The following is a 21,404-nucleotide window of genomic DNA, read 5'->3' on the forward strand; positions in this document are numbered from 1 at the left end:
CTGGCTAGGCTCCGCCGCATCAGTCGCGGTACCTACCGCCGGTCCCCGGCGGAGCGTCACCGCCATGGTGCATTGCATACAGCCAATGGCATGGGCGTTCAATGTGGCATGATGCAGATTTGAATAATGCGGAAGCGGCGCGCCGCCGCCGCGGAGCCGGTCATTGGATGCTTTTGAATGATGCACCATCGCGGTAGCGCACCCCGGACACCCGCGGTGCGTCACCGCCATGGTGCATTGCATACAGCCAATGGCATGGGTGTTCAATGTGGCATGATGCAGATTTGAATAATGCGGAAGCGGCGCGCCGCCGCCGCGGAGCCGGTCATTGGATGCTTTTGAATGATGCACCATCGCGGTAGCGCACCCCGGACACCCGCGGTGCGTCACCGCCATGGTGCATTGCATACAGCCAATGGCATGGGTGTTCAATGTGGCATGATGCAGATTTGAATAATGCGGAAGCGGCGCGCCGCCGCCGCGGAGCCGGTCATTGGATGCTTTTGAATGATGCACCATCGCGGTAGCGCACCCCGGACACCCGCGGTGCGTCACCGCCATGGTGCATTGCATACAGCCAATGGCATGGGTGTTCAATGTGGCATGATGCAGATTTGAATAATGCGGAAGCGGCGCGCCGCCGCCGCGGAGCCGGTCATTGGATGCTTATGAATAAGGCTGACCCAGACAACCAATTGTAGCACCTTATCAGCTTCCTAACGACCCCATGGGCCTATAAATCTGTGGGAGTGAGCCACACATTCCCACTGCTCACAGAGCCTGCTGCCTGGGACCCTCTCCTGCTGCTGCCTGGGACCCTCTCCTGCTGCTGCCTGAGACCCTCTCCTGCTGCTGCCTGGGACCCTCTCCTGCTGCTGCCTGAGACCCTCTCCTGCTGCTGCCTGGGACCCTCTCCTGCTGCTCACAGAGCCTGCTGCCTGGGACACCTCACAACTCACTTCTGCCACAGGTCTGCCATATCCACAGGGATGTCAAGAACAGATAAGATCCGTGCCAGTCCATTCACGAGTGAGGAGCTGGATGTCCTTGTGAACGAGGTGCTGGCACAGTACCCACGGCTGTTTGGTGGCCCCAATGTCGTGGTAAGTCACCATGTAGGGAGCTGTAGGGCAGGGTGGTGTCAGACGTGTATTCATGATGCAGCTGTATGTTATTTTGGATGTGTGGTGCTGACAAACACTGACAGACAAGATGTTTGCAGGTGGTGGGAGTGTGTGTTTTGCATTATGACTCTGTCCTAGGCCAATACTTGTATGTGTGAGTGGGATGTGCTACTTTTTGGGGCAGACATGACCAACGGTTGTTTGCCTTGTAGCTGGTTGGACAGTGTCCGCTTGTGATGTAATTTCAGGGTGCCCCTGTAGTCATAGTCAGTGTGCCCCACAGAGTAGGTTCAGTGGCTGCCCTTCCAAAGTTTGTCCATCAGCCAACTTACATGCTACAGTTGCTGCACACTGATTAGTGGATATGCCACATCAATGCCCTGTACAATTTATGATTTATACAGTGCTGTCGATGCATTTGTGTTGAATCATCATTCTTCAGTGTGATAATCATGGAGACTACGAAGCTCAATGTGTGCATGCATTCACTAATGTTTATGCCATGCAGAGTGGCCTTGTGAGGGTACCCCCAGTTCTGGAGGGAGGGGGGTCACTGTGCGTCCTGATTCAGTGTCTGGCTGCTGTACTGATAGATGCTGACATATGACAATGTGTAAATGTTCATTAGTCCTTCTTTACTCTCGTACCTGCAGCTCAAAGTACACCAACGTAAGGCTGTCTGGAGGGCCATAGCAGCAAAGGTGCGAGCCCTGGGGGTATCAAACAGACGACACACACACTGTCACAAGAGGTGGGACGACATCAGCCGGCTGGCTAAGCAAGTGGCAGAGATGAAGTTGGGGATGGTACCACGCACAGGGCGTGTGGCACGCCGCACCATGACTCCGCTGATGGCACGCATACTGGCAGTGACCTATCCAGACCTGGATGCACGTCTGAAGGGGCTTCAGCAGCAAGACAGCGATGGTGAGTATCCGGGGAGGGAGAGTTTGTCTGGGAGTGGATGCATGTGTAGAGTGCCTGTGTCTGCGGTGACACATGTGATGTGCGTGTGCTGCCATGCTGTGATATGTGATGTGAGTGGCAACTGTGATGTGTGTCTGTATGAGGCATTGGCCCACCATGGCCTTACTCTGCATCTCCTGGCTGCAGTTTTCAGTCCTTGACATATATTTTGTTGCCCACATGGTCACTCTTCTTTGTGATGGTGGGTGTAGTCCCTATTATGCTGTACAGCTGTGTCCACTTAATGAGTGTTACACCATGTCAGTGTACTTTGCATGCACCTGCATGGTAGTGGCCCACACATCTGACAACAATGTGAACCCACATTGGCACATGGTGATTGTAATGGCCTATTTGACAATGTGGCATGTGTAGACAAAACAGGTGTGTGTATTCCCCTCTGGATCCCTTTAGGCTCTGGAAGTGGTGATGTTAGTTGTGGCTACATCATGTCCGTGGGGCAGGTCCATGTGGGCTAGGGGAACACCATCCATGGGCAGGGTGTAGTGCTGTGTGTCATCGACATTGGTCCACTCCTGCCTGTTTGTCCGCATGACAGGCTCAGTTGTGGTGTAACTGGTGTGTAGCAGCACAATGATTTGAGGGTGTGATGGTTACCATGTAGCTCTAGGCCTCTCATGTGCTGCATTGCTCTGATATCGTGTGACCAGACTATGACACTTATACAACCATGTTTCTGTCACTAATGCAGATTCGGAAGACACCACGGCGGAACATGATCCTGAAAGTGGTGGGGAGACCAGCACGACAGCGGCAGCAGAGCAGGGTGAGACGGAGCAAAGTGACACTGACCACACCAGCGCTACTGAGGGTGACAGGAGTATGCATGAGGAATCTGTGGCTGAGACACAGAGTACCACTTCATCTGATGGCAGGGGGGATGAGTCCCTGTTAGCAGCCACAGGGGATGGGGACTCTGCTGCTGCATCTGACTACCAACGGCCACTGCCCACCCTCCCATCCACTTCCTCTGGGGCTGGCCGTATCCGTGTCACTAAGAGGGGACGTGTGACATTCACACATGGCACCGCAGCACCTGCACCTGTCCCCCCTGCTGCCCTCAGTGCAGAGTGCGTAGAGCTCCTGCGGCAACTTTGCGTGGGCCAGACCGCCCTGCTGAATGCCTTCAGTGCCCACGATTACAAAATAGGGCAGGTTCTGGCATTCATGGAGGGCATACACTCTGACGTGGGTGGCCTACATCGTACACTCCTGTCATTGTCAGGTACAGTGACGTCAGCCCTCCAACATGCCCCCTTTGCAACTCAGGTGCCTGTGACGTCCACCCAGTCAGTGGCCACATCAGATGACAGTGAGCACTTGGGACATACATCAAGTAAACGTTACAACACTAGGAGCACAGCTCAGACCCAAAGCAAACAATCCCGTCCACAGACTCCATCCCCAAAGAAGGGCAGGGACCCCCCAATATGCACAGACCAGGTGGAGTCACAGAAGAGCAAGGCCAGAACAACATTGTGTCAGACATCAGGCTCACATGCTGCTGAGCCATCACCAGATATTGACTCTGCTATGCCCACAGAGGATGTGTGGGATGTCATGACTACACCTGGGGTGAACACAGGGACACACCCACCTACCACATCAACCCCAGAACAAAGTACATCGAGGCAGGTGGAGGGAAGCCCTGCTGTGACCAGCCCAGTCATTGTGGCAAAGAAGGGCAGTGTAGTGGCCATCCCTGGCAAGAAGGGACAGGAGGGCAGTGTAGTGGCCATCCCTGGCAAGAAGGGACAGGAGGGCAGGGTAGTGGCCATCCCTGGCAAGAAGGGGCAGGAGGGCAGTGTAGTGGCCATCCCTGGCAAGAAGGGACAGGAGGGCAGTGTAGTGGCCATCCCTGGCAAGAAGGGACAGGAGGGCAGGGTAGTGGCCATCCCTGGGGTAAGTGGGAAGGTGGTCACTGTGGGGGGTACACCTTCCAGAGAGGCTAAAGTGGCCCGGAGGCGTAGCCAGCACAAGCGTACTGCAGGATCAAGCACTTCTCCAGAGGGAGTGGCAGTGTCTGCCCCTGAAGTGGAACAGTTGGGGGGTGTGCAGGTGGTGTCAACGCCACTTCCCATCAACCCCATGACAGGGAAGCAAATTCATATTCCTAAGAAGTGGAAGGGCACCCCTCCAACCTCTCCCACCCACACTGTGTCAAGGGCGTGCATGACTCCACCTCCACGTGCCACGGTGCCACCTGGTCCGCACAGCCCTCCACCTTGCAGGCCCTCTGTTATAGCCACACCACATGTCCCTCTGTCACACCAGTCAAGTCGACCTGCAGTCCCTGACACACAGCCAGGTTCCACTCCACATGACAGCCAGGAGTGAGTTGTCAACACCCTCAGACGCCTGTGCCACACATAGGTGTGCTACAGTACACCATTGTTAGCGATGTGGGTGTGTTCCAGGGCCTGTTGCTCTGATGTGCTCTCCCCTGCCAAGGACTCTGGGCCTGTTGCTCTGAGGTGCTGTACCCTGCCCTGCCAAGGACACTGGGCCTGTTGCTCTGATGTGCTCTCCCCTGCCAAGGACTCTGGGCCTGTTGCTCTGAGGTGCTGTACCCTGCCCTGCCAAGGACACTGGGCCTGTTGCTCTGATGTGCTGTACCCTGCCCTGCCAAGGACACTGGGCCTGTTGCTCTGATGTGCTCTCCCCTGCCAAGGACTCTGGGCCTGTTGCTCTGATGTGCTGTACCCTGCCCTGCCAAGGACACTGGGCCTGTTGCTCTGATGTGCTCTCCCCTGCCAAGGACTCTGGGCCTGTTGCTCTGATGTGCTGTACCCTGCCCTGCCAAGGACACTGGGCCTGTTGCTCTGATGTGCTGTACCCTGCCCTGCCAAGGACACTGGGCCTGTTGCTCTGATGTGCTCTCCCCTGCCAAGGACTCTGGGCCTGTTGCTCTGATGTGCTGTACCCTGCCCTGCCAAGGACACTGGGCCTGTTGCTCTGATGTGCTCTCCCCTGCCAAGGACTCTGGGCCTGTTGCTCTGATGTGCTGTACCCTGCCCTGCCAAGGACTCTGGGCCTGTTGCTCTGATGTGCTGTACCCTGCCCTGCCAAGGACACTGGGCCTGTTGCTCTGATGTGCTCTCCCCTGCCAAGGACTCTGGGCCTGTTGCTCTGATGTGCTGTACCCTGCCCTGCCAAGGACTCTGGGCCTGTTGCTCTGATGTGCTGTACCCTGCCCTGCCAAGGACACTGGGCCTGTTGCTCTGATGTGCTCTCCCCTGCCAAGGACTCTGGGCCTGTTGCTCTGATGTGCTGTACCCTGCCCTGCCAAGGACACTGGGCCTGTTGCTCTGATGTGCTCTCCCCTGCCAAGGACACTGGGCCTGTTGCTCTGATGTGCTCTCCCCTGCCAAGGACTCTGGGCCTGTTGCTCTGAGGTGCTGTACCCTGCCCTGCCAAGGACACTGGGCCTGTTGCTCTGATGTGCTGTACCCTGCCCTGCCAAGGACTCTGGGCCTGTTGCTCTGATGTGCTCTCCCCTGCCAAGGACTCTGGGCCTGTTGCTCTGAGGTGCTGTACCCTGCCCTGCCAAGGACACTGGGCCTGTTGCTCTGATGTGCTGTACCCTGCCCTGCCAAGGACACTGGGCCTGTTGCTCTGATGTGCTCTCCCCTGCCAAGGACTCTGGGCCTGTTGCTCTGATGTGCTGTACCCTGCCCTGCCAAGGACACTGGGCCTGTTGCTCTGATGTGCTCTCCCCTGCCAAGGACTCTGGGCCTGTTGCTCTGATGTGCTGTACCCTGCCCTGCCAAGGACTCTGGGCCTGTTGCTCTGATGTGCTGTACCCTGCCCTGCCAAGGACACTGGGCCTGTTGCTCTGATGTGCTCTCCCCTGCCAAGGACACTGGGCCTGTTGCTCTGATGTGCTCTCCCCTGCCAAGGACACTGGGCCTGTTGCTCTGATGTGCTCTCCCCTGCCAAGGACACTGGGCCTGTTGCTCTGATGTGCTCTCCCCTGCCAAGGACTCTGGGCCTGTTGCTCTGAGGTGCTGTACCCTGCCCTGCCAAGGACACTGGGCCTGTTGCTCTGATGTGCTGTACCCTGCCCTGCCAAGGACTCTGGGCCTGTTGCTCTGATGTGCTCTCCCCTGCCAAGGACTCTGGGCCTGTTGCTCTGAGGTGCTGTACCCTGCCCTGCCAAGGACACTGGGCCTGTTGCTCTGATGTGCTGTACCCTGCCCTGCCAAGGACACTGGGCCTGTTGCTCTGATGTGCTGTACCCTGCCCTGCCAAGGACACTGGGCCTGTTGCTCTGATGTGCTCTCCCCTGCCAAGGACTCTGGGCCTGTTGCTCTGATGTGCTGTACCCTGCCCTGCCAAGGACACTGGGCCTGTTGCTCTGATGTGCTCTCCCCTGCCAAGGACTCTGGGCCTGTTGCTCTGATGTGCTGTACCCTGCCCTGCCAAGGACTCTGGGCCTGTTGCTCTGATGTGCTGTACCCTGCCCTGCCAAGGACACTGGGCCTGTTGCTCTGATGTGCTCTCCCCTGCCAAGGACACTGGGCCTGTTGCTCTGATGTGCTCTCCCCTGCCAAGGACACTGGGCCTGTTGCTCTGATGTGCTCTCCCCTGCCAAGGACACTGGGCCTGTTGCTCTGATGTGCTCTCCCCTGCCAAGGACTCTGGGCCTGTTGCTCTGAGGTGCTGTACCCTGCCCTGCCAAGGACACTGGGCCTGTTGCTCTGATGTGCTGTACCCTGCCCTGCCAAGGACTCTGGGCCTGTTGCTCTGATGTGCTCTCCCCTGCCAAGGACTCTGGGCCTGTTGCTCTGAGGTGCTGTACCCTGCCCTGCCAAGGACACTGGGCCTGTTGCTCTGATGTGCTGTACCCTGCCCTGCCAAGGACACTGGGCCTGTTGCTCTGAGGTGCTGTACCCTGCCCTGCCAAGGACACTGGGCCTGTTGCTCTGATGTGCTGTACCCTGCCCTGCCAAGGACACTGGGCCTGTTGCTCTGATGTGCTGTACCCTGCCCTGCCAAGGACTTTGCACTTCCCGATTGTGATTCACCAGTGCATAGTCTATGGCATTTGCACATGATTTTGAGAGTTGCTGTTGTCTACTTATGTTGTGTAGCTACATCTGTGCAATATGTGAATAAATACAGTACATTATGGTGTGTTTTCTCTGTCTCCTTACTGATTAAAGTCATTTTCTTGTTTGACTGAGTTCCATGGTCTATTTTGTACATCACCATTGCAAGGTTGTATGTGGCCATATGATTTTTAGACAGGGGGACAGGTTCTTCAGTCCATTGTGGCCCTGCTGATGTTGTACTCTGTGATGGTTATTTGGCAGGCCATGCAGTTTTCGTGTGGGTGAATTGCTATTGCTGCATACACTGTTCACAGGTCACCTTGGGGGACACTGGCAGCACAGGGTGTGCAGCTGTGCTGTGGTGTAGTAGATGTTTATGATGTGATGAGGTGTGTGTTTCCCATTCTGTGTGCCCTGGCGTGTATGTGTATGGTCGTCTTGTGTTGGCCCTTGGTCCTGGTGGCATGGCTTACATGGCATGTGTGTGGAGAGGTGTGCAGTGTGAAGGGTGTTAGTTTGTAGTGTATGTATGTGTGCCCCTGTATGGTGTGAGACACACATGTGTCAGGCAGGAGTATTATGCCTGTTGTATGTTTTGTCTTGCCCTGTGTGGATGTTTGTATTCAATTGTGTGGGCTGTGGGGAGTGCACTGGTGTTGTGTGTCCGTTGTCAGGCAATCCTGCTGTGCCTTTGTCCCTGGTTGTGTGTCGCAGTGTGTGTGTATTGTGCTTGTTGTTACAGTGCTTGTTGATGTGCAAGGGGGTGCACGGGATTGGCACCTGGCCTGTGACTACTTCGGGTGGTGTGCAGTGTTGGTCGGGGTGGTGTGTCGCTGTGATGTTTGGAATGTGTCCATGCCTTGCTGTTGCCCTGCCTTCTGCATTGTGCGCATGTGTTGACCGCGGCGGTGACGTGACCGTGACGTTGCTGCAGGTTGGCCGACGTTGTGTGTTCCGGATGCCGTGGGGTGCCTTGTTCTGAGGTGGGTGATGTGTGTGTGCCCATGTGGATGTGTTGTGCCCCCCAGCAGGATGCCAGTGTTGTGCTTGGGACCTGTGTCGGCATGTGTGTTGTGTGGTGTATATGTGTAGTGACGTACCTGCGGCGGCGTCCGCGGCGGCCCATCTGGCGATAGTGTTGCAGCAGGTACATGACCGGATGCATGTGGAGGGCTGGGTCCATGGGGTTCATGTCGGATCTCGGCGTGCGTGCTCCGCTGTAGACTTTCCGCCTGCTAGAGCTGTGCGGTGTCTCCGGTGCGGTGCGTCAGCTTGTTTGGCCCATCCTAATATGTCGAGCGGGGCGGACGTCATCGACCGCGGCGGAGGGTCTCGATTGGCTGCAGCCGCCGCGGTGGCGGGCGCACCTTGATGGCGGAGCGAGGCGCTCCGCGGCGGACGGGAAATGACCTGTGTTTACATATCCTAATGTGGCGGACGTGATTTCCACTGCTAGCGGGCGGAAAAAGCTGTTTTTCCGCCCCGCCATCGTTTCGGTAGTGCCACCGCCCGCTATCCTAATGGACCCCCTAGTTTGACTCTGTACTTGGTGGAGTGTGAATGAAAAATTATTTTGGTTGTCTATTTAGTATTTAGGTGGAATATATAGTTGTTGTAGTGGGAATAGTAAGTAATAATATATTAAAGTTTAGTAATTTGTGAAATAATATATGATGATATTAAATATGTTGAACTCATGGTATATGGTAAAATTATTATAACTATGTTAATTCATTATTGAAATTGTTAGTTATTCAAAAAATAAAAGCCACAGCATGTTTTAAATATTTTATTAATTTCAAAATGTAGGTTGTAAAATAAGAATACATAAAATAATTGTATTGACATTTTTCAATGTTATCTGTACATTTTTATTTCCATTAAATACATACAAAATATTTACATTTTTATTTCAGTTGTAAATTTATTTAAAAAAAATATTTGTGCAAACATAATTTATACAATTATTTTGAAGTAAATGTATATTTGTTAAGTGTACTTTTTTGTTTATTTCACAGTTTTAAATGTAAACAAAAACAAAAATTATTTGACAAGTTATATGAAATAAAAAATTTAAAAAATGTTTAACATTGTGGTAGTATTTCTAAACAATTTTTATACTACACATATTTATAAACATTAATACAAAAAGGAAGGTTTTGTTAACAATGTTGTAGTATTAACATGTGAATTTTTGGAAATAAATTATTATTATTAATATATAAACTATTAATAATAATAATTTTTACAGATACATTGATAATGTTTGTAGGTAAAATATTATTTTATACAAACAGTAAATAATAGCAATTTTAATAACAGTATTGTATATTCATACAGTCATGTAAGTAATTTTAAATTAGAGAAATGTTTGTTTATTTAATATAAAGTCATAGAAAATCATATATAGTACATTGCAATAATTATTATAACAATGTTACATTTTTGTTTAATTTCAAAAAAAATAAAATAGTTACATAATGTATATTGTAACATGTGTAAATCAATTTTTAAATGTTATTTAATGTGAATATAAATGGGACTATTTGTTTGTTTGGGACTATTTTGTAACCGTGCCATGTTATTTTGGGTCATTTCAATTTGGAAGAGGTCGCGGTTGGAGCCTGCTTCGCGTGTGGAAGGGTAAGTTTAATTTTAAGTACTTTATATGAGTTATATGTTTAGTTTGAGTGTTTGTGGAGTATGTGTAAGTGTTATATTGTTTGGTAGTTGTAGTATGTGTGTGATTTAGGTGGTAGTTACGGTTATCATTTTTGTTCCGGTTTAACCGTTTGGCGTTAGTATGTTGGTGAGGTAGGAATATCGTTAGAAATTTAATATAATGTTTTGTATTGTGTTATATAATGTTTTATATTGTATGTTGGGGTGTATTGTGTGCGGGTGGGTATGTATTATTTCTACTTTACAGGTACTTTATGTGGATGTCGTTTTTGGTAAAATATTGCGTTTTTTTATCATAAGAAGGGTCTCTATTATTTTTTTAATATGTTAGAGACACACTTTCTATTATTTTTGGGTTTTCCTGGAGCGTTTTTGTACTTTTACACTATTTATGGGTTTTTTATGGCTTATCGTTGGATCCGTTATGGAGAAGATTCGTTATGGATTTGTTTTTTTACATTTTATTTATATTACATTTCCATGGAGCGTTTTTTAATATTTTTATGAACTATTTTTGGGTTTTTTAAGGGTTCCTAGTGGATTGTGTTGGAACAGATTTTTGTTCTAAATAGGGTTATTTTTGGATTATCTCATTTGGATTGTTTGGGTGGATTTCTTCGAAGGAATTATTTTTTTGGTTGCAAAGGTTTCTCTTCAGCAACAAAGTGAGTAAGTATTTTTCATTTATTTTATTGAGTGGGATTGTTTTGTTATATTTCATCAAAATTTATGGTATATGTTAGAAATTGTGGGGACAATATTTAGATATATTTAAATAAATATATTAAATATATTTAAATATTTTAGTTACAGTTTTCAACATGTGTTTAATATCTATATTTTATGTTTCCTATTTAAATAGTGTATGTATGTGAATTATGTTTAAAGAATTGTTTAGCTATGGTAGACAGTTACGGTAGGTCTCTGGTAGTTGGGTATAGTGTTACTTGGCTTTGTAAGGTGTTGTACATTTTTTTCGTTTCTTTAGTTTATTTTGGGCCTTTTTGTGTTATAGATTGCTCCATTCGGAGTTCTTGGTAGCTTTGTTCTTTTTGTAATGCTTGCAGGAGTTTATGTAGGGTTAGGGAACCTCTGCCTGTACCTGCTTGGAAAGCATTGGGCCATCCTTCGACAGCGTTGTTGCTTTTAGCTTGTTTATTTAGTGTACTTAGATAGACGTTCCACCAGGGGATTTGGAATTTGGGTTGCCTTCTGTGTCCTGATCTGTGTAGTCTCCCTATCTAGGTATCTTCGAAATAATCTAAGAGAGGGCTTAGTTTTGTTTCATTTTTTTATAATAGGGACTGTCTATCAATAGGTTGTAATGTTCCGCTACATCTGTAACTGGAACATAGGCCAGTGCAATTACGTTTTTTTACCTGGTAGGCAAAAGTACTGTCAGTACAGTATTCGGTGCTTAGGGCAGATTTTTGTATATGTTTCCATATACATTTGTGAAAGTGGTAGTAGCAACCTTGAATTGCTGTGTGAGGGTAGGTTTTTAAAATTGAATTAATCATTGCTTTTTCAAAGTCAATGATAATTCTTTGGGGGAAGTAATTATTTGTTAGGCCTTTTATTTTATTTAGTATCTCAGTATAGGTTGTTTGTTGTTTGTTGGGTAGTAGGACATATATGAAGGGGATATTGCAGTTTTGATAGTGTCCATGGATGGTGTATAATTGGTAGAATGGTTTTGGGCACACTGAGAATGTGCCATCCATCATCCATGTGTCGCATTGGTGTAATTTCACCATATTGTCAGCTGTAGCAAACATTATAATCCTTTTTTCTGTACATGCATTGTCATATATTATGAAAGGTTCGTTATTATGGGTTATTGCTAGTTCAGGGGGTATTTGGACTTCCTCAAATGTTTTGGGGGCAGGCGATGTTGCTGTGGTTAATATTTTTTGCCTAGCTATAGTCCTTTTTATAGAGTCTATAGAAGGGACTTGACTTGAAGCATGTTGGGGGAGAGTTCTTAGATGGTCTTTAAGAATAGTTGTAGATGGGCTGTCTGTGTTAGTGTTTGCTTCTTTTAGTGAGCCAAGCATTTGTCTAATTACTATTTCTGTCACGTTGGGAGGGTGGTTATGTTCTGTTGTGCTAGTTACAGTTGTTTCCTGAGTTATAGCACGACCATAACATTTCTTACTGTAATATTTGCTACATTTCCAAAACACTTTCAATTGATGTTGTTTTTTTTGGGTATATGTATAGCCCATATAACACAGAAGCATTTTCGTGAAGTTACAAATTTAGCTTCCTCTGTCATTGTTCTGGTTTCTTTCTATAGTAAATAAATGTTACATAGAGACATTTAGGTTTGTTTTACCTTTATCATTACATTTATCACATATGCACAGTATATTTACCAGTTTTTTTGTTGTTTGGAGGGCTGTGGTCTGTGTTTTGATGCTTTTCTTCTCTGTTTCTTTTGTTGATGTATTCTGTTGGTGAAAGAAAAATAAATTATTGTATATGTTTGGTTTACAAGTATTGGATTCCTTTTCCCTTGGAAGTTTTCTTTCTAAGTTTCCTTTTATAACTAGTTTCTGTCAGTTCAGTTTGTATACTTACTTTGATTTTAGAGTTGATAGTTTTGCAAATGTTGGCCTTTTTTTCTTTAATTGTGGTATATCTGCAATAAATTCTAAAAATGAAAGAAAAACATTAGTTTATTGTTTATTTTATTATTAGTAGTTTGTAGTGCTAAGCCTAGTATTTAAAGTCAGGTACTTACTTTGGTTTTCTTTATCTTTTCTTTGATGGTAGAAGTTTTCTGTTCTGTTGAAAATTTCGCAGAGTTTCTCCTTCTTCACCTTTTGTAGTAACTATTGGTATCTAATTGTGTGTTTTCTTTCTTTATATAGTGTTTGAAATATGTGCTGGTTGATTTGATTGGTCAAATTAATTGTTTGATGTTTCTTAATGGTTGTTTGAGAAAATTTGAATTATTTTGGTAGTTTAGTGAATCGTTTTGTAGATGGTAGGTAATGGTTTTATATTGTGTTGCATTTATTTTTCATTAATTTTATTTAATATTGTTTTGTAATGTGAGCAGTATAATGTTTAATACGATTATATTATGTGAATGGATTGTTTTTTAAAATGTTTTGTATGTTCTAAATGTTGCAGATAATTTATTGTTTAATGTTAGTATGTTACATCATCTGCTGCATTCTGCGCAGGTCGCGCTGCCAGTGCGCTGCACTTTTAACTTGCCTTTATCGCATTTAAGTTTATTTAGTTTGCTGTATCCCCTGATTTTAACGTAGCGCCCCTGTGTGGCTCAAGTCCCCTTACCTGCATTTAATTTGAGGAACGCTCACCGCTGTTTGGCGGGTCCGGGTCCCGGGGTGGATAACTGTGGGCGCCATTTTGGATTGGGTGAGTTCTACTTCCTGTGGGCGCCATCTTGAAGCGTCCCCACGCTCGTGATGTACTTTGAGACGCCTATTTAAGGCGGACTTTAGCGCCTCATTCCTTGATCATCTGCTGCATTCTGCGCAGGTCGCGCTGCCAGTGCGCTGCATTTTTAACTTGCCTTTATCGCATTTAAGTTTATTTAGTTTGCTGTATCCCCTGATTTTAACGTAGCGCCCCTGTGTGGCTCAAGTCCCCTTACCTGCATTTAATTTGAGGAACGCTCACCGCTGTTTGGCGGGTCCGGGTCCCGGGGTGGATAACTGTGGGCGCCATTTTGGATTGGGTGAGTTCTACTTCCTGTGGGCGCCATCTTGGAGCGTCCCCACGCTCGTGATGTACTTTGAGACGCCTATTTAAAGTCGTCCTCTTCCGCGCAGCGGGAACGCGCAGGGGAACGCCTTCGCTTAGCCGGAGTCGTGCCAGAGTCCTGCCCGTCTGCGCTCGTCCGCGTCGAGGTAGCGGGTGCGGGCACAGGACTCTGGCTTCAGTCCTCATTCACCATGGACTTCATTACGCCACTCAGGTACAATCGTGCTGATCTCCTTACCTTTAGAGATGGTCACTCGGTTTGTACTCATGCTCCGGTGTGCCCACTTGTGGGACCTTATGACTGTCCTTGTGGCAGGTTTTCATTAGATCCCCCCAGTGGGGTGCGCTCCTCTGAAAGACCTACCCTAGCTGCTCGTACTGACATTTCTGGGCGAGCACTTAGTATATGGAGCCTTAATGTCAGATCATTGGTTAAGCACCATCAGTCCCTTCGCGATATGATCGACAAGGACTCACCGGACCTTATTTTTCTCACTGAGACCTGGCTACAGGACACCGACTCTGACATAATAAATTTGGCCTTTCCTTCCACCTATACGGTTTTCACTCTGAACCGTACTTCTAGGGGTGGAGGCATAGCCTTGGCAACAAAATCTTGCTTTCCGGCGGTCTGGCAAGCTCTCGATCTGCCGATGTGCAAAAGCGCCTCTTTCAAGGTCACAGTCAGCCATCAGTTCACTCTTAGTGGACTGTTAATTTATCGCCCTCCAGGGAATGACACGGTCTTTAAGGCCGCTCTCGTTGACATGGTTAACTCCCTTTCTCCTAGATGTGCTAACTTTAACATCATTGGCGATCTGAATATACATCTTGATCAGACGTCTTCTTTACCCATCAGCTCATTGATAGCGGATCTGGAAGTCATGCAATTGAACCAACTTGTCACCGCCCCCACCCATAGAGGAGGTCACATCCTTGACCCCTTTTTTACCACCTTGGACCGGGCTCTGGCATCTGACCCGATGGTGGTGGGCTGGACTGATCATCTATTGGTTAAAGTATCATGCCCTCTGGATGATCACCAATTTAAACCTGTGGACAGATTGACCTTTAAAAGAAATTGGCGTAAGCTTAAAATGGAGGAGTTCGTTAATATCCTCGAGGCACAGCCCTTGGGCAACCTGTCGAATGTTGAACAGGGATATGAACAGTTCTGTGCCTGGGTTCGTACTGCCCTCGATTCTCTTATACCAATGCGTTGGTCGAAATGTCATGCTAAAACCCGCAGCCCTTGGTATAATGAGTCCCTTGCTGAGCTCAAGAGAACTTGCCGACAAGCGGAGAGGGCGTGGAGGAAGTCTTTTGACCCCACATTGAAATCATTGTACTTTACCCAGCTTAAGAGCTATCACAGAGCTATCTGTCAAGCCCGGGCGGCATATTATGCGTCTGAGTTCTCTAACAGCCCTAACCCATCTAAACTAATTTTTAAGGTGCTCAAAGATCTGATGGGTAAACGGGCCACCTCGCTAGAAATCTGCACGGACTCTCATTGTGAAAGCTTGGCATCCTTTTTCGTGGAGAAGGTGCAGGTAATCTACCGAGGGTTAATGCCAGCTGTGCCCGATGCTGAGCCCAGGCCTGTTAGGGTTCCAGACTGTGAACCTCTGTCCTCCCTGCCTGCTATGTCGGTTGAGGCGTTTGACACCCTGAGCCTCAAAATTAAATCTGGCTCTCCTTTAGACCCTTTGAAGCCAGAGCTTATCACTCTCCTCCCGCCCCTATGTCGTGAACCCATACTGGACCTGATTAATCTTTCACTTACGGAAGGCGTGGTTCCTGCTTCCTGGAAGCAAGCTGTGGTCAGCCCTATATTGAAGAAACCTAGTCTAGACCCTCTGCTTCCTGAGAACTACCGCCCCATCTCCCTCCTGCCCTGGACCGCCAAGGTCACTGAGGCACACGTAAATTCCATCTTGTCTGCCCATCTCTCTCGCAATAATATCCTTGACAAGAGCCAGAATGGCTTTCGGGCACAACACAGCACCGAAACGGCTCTGCTCTTTATGAGCGAACATCTCCGTTCGGTGCTGGATGCGGGGCAGACAGCGGCGCTCCTTCTGTTAGACCTGAGCGCCGCATTTGATACGGTGTCTCATGGCATTTTGTTGCGGAGGCTGGAGGAAGTGGGTCTTGAGGGTAAGGCTCTTCAATGGTTCCGCTCTTTCCTTTCGGACCGTTTTTTTAAAGTGGCCATTCCACCTGGTCAGTCCTCGTTCCATCCTCTGGGGTTAGGAGTCCCTCAGGGATCTGCGTTGAGCCCCACGCTGTTCAACTTGTATGTGAAACCGCTAGCTGCTGTAGTTAGACAATCTGGCTTAACCATGACATCTTACGCCGATGACACGCAGCTAGCGGTGGCACTCAGTGGGTACCCTGAGGTGACTGCCCCCAGGTTTCGCGCAGGGCTTCTTGCCGTGGCGGACTGGATGCGTATTAACTGTTTACAGTTAAACGCCAAGAAAACCGAAGTCCTGATTTTAGGAAAGCAAGCGGAATTGTGGGGAGATCAATGGTGGCCTCCTGAATTGGGGGTGACTCCCATTCCAGCGGCTGAAGTGAAGAACTTGGGGGTCTGGCTGGATTCCAACCTTTCTTTTACCAGCCACACTAAGAAGATCGCAGCCACCTGTTATGGGATTCTGCGAGGACTGAGACCTGTCCTCAAATTCTTCGACCCCCCTACTCGGCAACTGGTGGTCCAAGCCTCCATTCTTTCCCGGCTGGACTACGGGAGTGCTCTGTTGCTCGGCGTTAATCAGGCCGAGGCGACTAGACTGCAGAGGGTGCAGAATGCCGCTGTGCGGGCCATTGTAGGCCTCCCGAGACGGTGCTCTGTATCGGCAGTCCTGACCTCCCTGCACTGGCTGCCGGTCAGACAGAGAATCAAATTTAAGGCACTCTGTCTGACATTCAAGATCTTGAAACTCTTGTCTCCTCCCGCCCTGATGGGCCTTGTTTCCCCATATGTCCCCAGGCGGTCTCTCAGGTCGGAATCCCTCTATCTAGCGAACATGCCTAGATTTAGACTGAGTAGGATAGGAGGTCGCTCTTTTCGTGTCATGGCGGCTGGATTATGGAACTCCCTTCCTGTCCATATCCGTGCCCTGAATAGCCTGACTCTCTTCAGACGGGCGATTAAGACCCATCTGTTCACCTCGTTAACTAATTTCCTCTTCTCAGCGGCGGTCTGTTATGTTGTGGTACTTGATCAGGCGCCAGGACGCCCCTTCGCTGGGGCAGCTGTGCGCTGAATAAAAGTTATTAACATAACATAACATAACATAACATTTTTTAAAAGTATGCAGAATAACGTTACGAATAAAAGGGTTTATTTTAGATATAATCGAATATTTATTATGTATACTGCAGTCGATAATTCAAAATTCCGATATTGTAGTGGTCTATATTTTTGTATTCGATATTTTTGATTATGTCTCAATGTGTATTGAAAGTCGATAATTTGTGTTTGCGATATTTTGGCTGGTCGATAATGTTGTTTTCGATGTTTATTTATTGCGATAATTTTGTGTCGATATTTTTGTAGTTTTATGTTTAAGTATTGGGAGTTGATATTTTTGTACTCGATATAATTACGTCGATAATTTTAGTAGTCGATATTCGGTCCGTCGATATTGTTTCAGTGATCCGTGGAATCCCTAAACCCCCTGCAAAGATGTTATTTATTGTGATTATTGATACTGGTCCAATGAGCTTTAAAATGCACAATTCTCCAGAAGATTATGTGATAGTTCCTGAAAGAGAGAACTCCCGAGAAAAGTCATATCCAACTTGGATTTAATTGTTGCTGTTACTGTTTCAGTCAGTTACTGTTTCAATGTGCTCATTTTCTAAAAAATAAATTAAGGCAATGAGCTAATTATACTTTCAACCAATTCTACTGACCCAATGTGTTGTGAAAGACCAGTATGCATTGCATACTTTAAAAATTCAACGTATTGCAGTCACTGTCTACAAGTTCCCCCCTGCCTCCAATTCCTCCTCTTATGTTGTTCTTAATATTGGGCTTAACCCCCACCCACAATGTTTATTTCTGACTGCGGGCCTACCCACTTAGGTTGCCCCTAATGTACTTTCTAGATCTGGACTATCGAATATTCACTGTAGCATCGCTCAGTATCGACTCGACACCATGTGGTGGGAGTTTCCATTTCAGACTCTCAAGAGGTTAAGATTCAACCCATTCCTTCGTAGCTTTCTAAGGTTGAAAAACAAACAGTAACATTTGAAACTGGATCAATCAATCAATCAATCAAGGCATTTATAGAGCGCACTACTTACCCGGAGGGTCTCAAGGCGCTTGGGGGGGGTGGGGTTCCGCTACTGCTCGAACAGCCAGGTCTTGAGTTTCCTCCTGAAGGAGAGGTGGTCTTGGGTCAGGCGGAGGTCGGTTGGGAGGGTGTTCCAGGTATTGGCGGCCAGGTAGGAGAAGGACCTTCCTCCTGTTGTCGCTCTTCGGATGCGGGGGACGGCGGCGAGGGCGTGGTTGGTCGATCGGAGGGGGCGTTTGGGAGCGTAGAAGTTGAGGCGGTTGTTGAGGTAGCTCGGGCCTTGGTCATGTAGGGCTTTGTGTGCGTGGGTGAGGAGACGGAAGGTGATTCTCTTGTTGACGGGGAGCCAGTGCAGGTCTCTCAGAGGTCCGGAGATGTGGCTGCGTCGGGGGATGTCGAGGATGAGTCTGGCTGAGGCGTTCTGGATCCGCTGGAGTCTCTTCTGGAGCTTGGCGGTGGTTCTGGCGTAGAGGGCGTTGCCGTAGTCCAGTCGGCTGGTGACGAGGGCCTGGGTGACTGTCTTCCTGGTCTCAGTGGGGATCCACCGGAAGATCTTCCGTAACATGCGCAGGATGTTGAAACAGGACGCGGAGACGGCGTTGACTTGTCTGGTCATGGAGAGGGAGGAGTCCAGGATGAAGCCCAGGTTGCGTGCGTGGTCTGTCGGTTTGGGTGCGGTGCCCAGGGCGGGGGGCCACCAGGAGTCGTCCCAGGCGGAGGGCGAGGAGCCCAGGATGAGGACTTTCGTCTTGTCTGAGGTCAGTTTCAGGCGGCTGGTCGTCATCCACTCGGATGGGGATCTCTGAGAGTTGGCCATTGGTGTGGTGTATACATGAGGGATGACCCTATTGCCTGCTCTGTGTACCAGGTTGAGGAACCATTGGCAGTGCGCTAAGAGTACACTTGGCAGATTTAGGGGTGAACCTGCATTGATCAATACATAAGTTGTCCCTCTGATGTTTGCAGGATGCATCTGTCTTTGTTCCCATTATGCTGCAAATGTTGGATGCGTGTACCGACCTCTTGACACTGTGGATGAGCTACTCTAAGTCGAGTTAGTTTCTGCTGAGCGCATTGTAAGGAGGGTCTATTGCTGACCTGCGGTGCAGTGGCAGAGGAGTGATCTAAAGTACCTGTTTAGCACAGACCCAACAGCAGCTTACACATTTCAGTGTGGCCCATGTATTAAATGGAATACAAGTGTCAATGCCTATTTGGTCTAGGCGCACTTTGGCAGTAATGGGTAGAATTTAACTCAATAATCCTCCCTAGAAATCTATATGTTTTCCAAGGATCTTTTGTTGGTTACCTAAAATGTATTTTAGAGAACTTGGAAGCTTGATGTCTTCCCTGATATAGGCAGAAAAGTATCCCAGGCTCAAACTGATAACTCTGAATTGTCATGCAAACACTGTGGTCTAGTGGTCTCTGACATGCTATTACTTGTCTTGTGTTATCACTAGGTGGTACCCCCAGTTGTGAATCCACCCTTTTTGGGGATGCCACAATATTCCACCCTTGAAATCTCTGCTGTGGAGCCTGTTGTTGGCATGCCCAGGAATATCTCAACTGGATGTCTTGATGTACGAATTTGAAATTGTGCTTGCCCAAGGTCATTGTGATGGGCAACTCCATTCGAAACTAAGGTCCCACTCTGGAGAACGAGGCATTTCTGAGTATTGTCCAGAAGACTGAGGTATCTAGATGGATGCAGAGTGTCTAAATGTTCATAAGTGCTACATATGAGTGGTGGTAATTTCTGCACTTTGAGAAAGCGAGAACACAATATCAGGTGCATCGTATGCAAGATTGGTTATGGTAGCCCTAATTGCGTATGGTGAGGTGCCTGGTCAGTCCCTGAACGTTTGAATGTATTTTACCTAGTTTCACTGATGAGAGGCAGATGCCGATTATCCATTTGATGTAGAACAGTTAGCAGGGGTGAATTGTCATAACGCTGCATAAAACCAGACCCAAATGGGATCTGGATTGGGAAGGTCAGCTAGGGACGACAAATGGTACTGGACCATATCTCCCTGAAGAACGCTTCCAGCCAGTCCTACTGTCGTCTAACTCAGTTAAAGTTTATGCATTGGATTTATTTCACGGTAGTATTCATTTAAATGATATATACATTTCGGTCAAGCTGTTGCCCTCTTTGCAGGTTTAGAGATGCTGTGTTCCTCTATATGATCTGTCCATGCAAAGAGGTGGTGGAGTACTGGAAACTGGTGGTGAATTATTTAGGAAGAACAACAACAGGTCTCACATATTTAATCCTGAAACAATCATTGTATTCTGGGCTTTTACTGGAGACCCAAGAGGAACATTATCCGCTATAAGTTTGTGGTGCTAACCTTTTATTAGCAAAATGACAAATTGCAATACACTAGTTGAAAAGTATGGGCCCTATTTATGTATCATCTAATAAAGACTTATGTGAGTGAGCTGTTGCTGAGGATGTTTGAATGCGGAGGACGCGTATAGATGAGGAACTGAAGGATGACCTGAGAAGGTGGAGTGATATGATGGCAGTTGTAATTGAGGGTGAGGGTGGTTGGAGGATCGATTTTGGCTATATAATTTCTCTGTATGCTATGAAATGAGATTTCATCTTTGTTGAATATTATGACACCATGATGTCTGGGACATGCACCAGCAACGCTGCAGGGAGACCTTCAAGGTTTATATTTTTGCTCAACATGTACTACAACTGGATCTCACCTTTTGCGCCCAACCGAACATGGTATTTGTTTATATGGAAAAAAATGAAAAACATTTTTTAAACTGTAACACCAGTTATTAGCATCACTAATAAATGGCACTATCGACTGTAGTGACCGCAATATAAAACACTCTATAATTAGGAAAGTGACATAAAAAAGCCGACCAATCAATAATAATCCTAATTGTTTATGGCTAAAGAGACGTTCACTCAAAATAATGTAAAAATCACCCAATGTTAGACAAACTTTCTAAAATTAACTCACACACAAAATGTAAAAAGGATACGACCTTAACTGATGATTCTTGTGTAATATGAATGATTACGAATACATGTAAGCATTGCCACACCATTCATCTAAAACAAAACAAAAAGCATTTAATCTTATGCTGAACTATTATATTACAATTTACAAGACTAACATTTGTTGTAAACAATTTTGCAAATAAGAAAATTGACCCGTTAATTCCTAGTACCATAAAGACACTTACAATGTAAAATCAATTTGTAAGAGACGGGGACATTAAGTGATTTGCCCTTGTTAACAGGATGTGTTAAGCCGAAGCAGAGGCGGAGACTGGAAACGGGTCCCCATCTTCTAAATTCGCCAGTTCTGCCCGTTAGGCCACTCTCCTCCCAGCAAAATGCCAGGGAACTATCAAAGTAAGATAGTATAGGTTGCCCATTAGTTTACAACGAGTTACATCACACTGTCTGTTCACCCAATAGCAGACAAGACGGAGAAGCTACAGGCTAGTACACTGTAATCGATTTGCTG

The 21,404-nt window shown here is 47.4% G+C and overlaps 2 protein-coding genes across 3 annotated transcripts in view; both read left to right on the forward strand.

Moving 5' to 3' along the window:
* The window catches only part of LOC147697735 (coagulation factor X-like), a 333,359-nt gene that overhangs the window by 309,803 nt on the left and 2,152 nt on the right, over positions 1-21,404 (forward strand). The window lies entirely within an intron of this gene.
* LOC147697736 (uncharacterized) lies at positions 977-19,496 on the forward strand. The gene is made up of 3 exons (XM_086933582.1): positions 977-2,051; positions 2,803-3,839; positions 19,365-19,496. The coding sequence occupies exons 1-3, from the start codon at positions 1,742-1,744 to the stop codon at positions 19,494-19,496; spliced, it is 1,479 nt and encodes a 492-aa protein (XP_086789708.1). The 5' UTR covers positions 977-1,741.

The sequence above is a fragment of the Lissotriton vulgaris genome, chromosome 8 (assembly GCF_964263255.1).
Source record: "Lissotriton vulgaris chromosome 8, aLisVul1.2, whole genome shotgun sequence".
NCBI classification, from domain to species: domain Eukaryota; kingdom Metazoa; phylum Chordata; class Amphibia; order Caudata; family Salamandridae; genus Lissotriton; species Lissotriton vulgaris.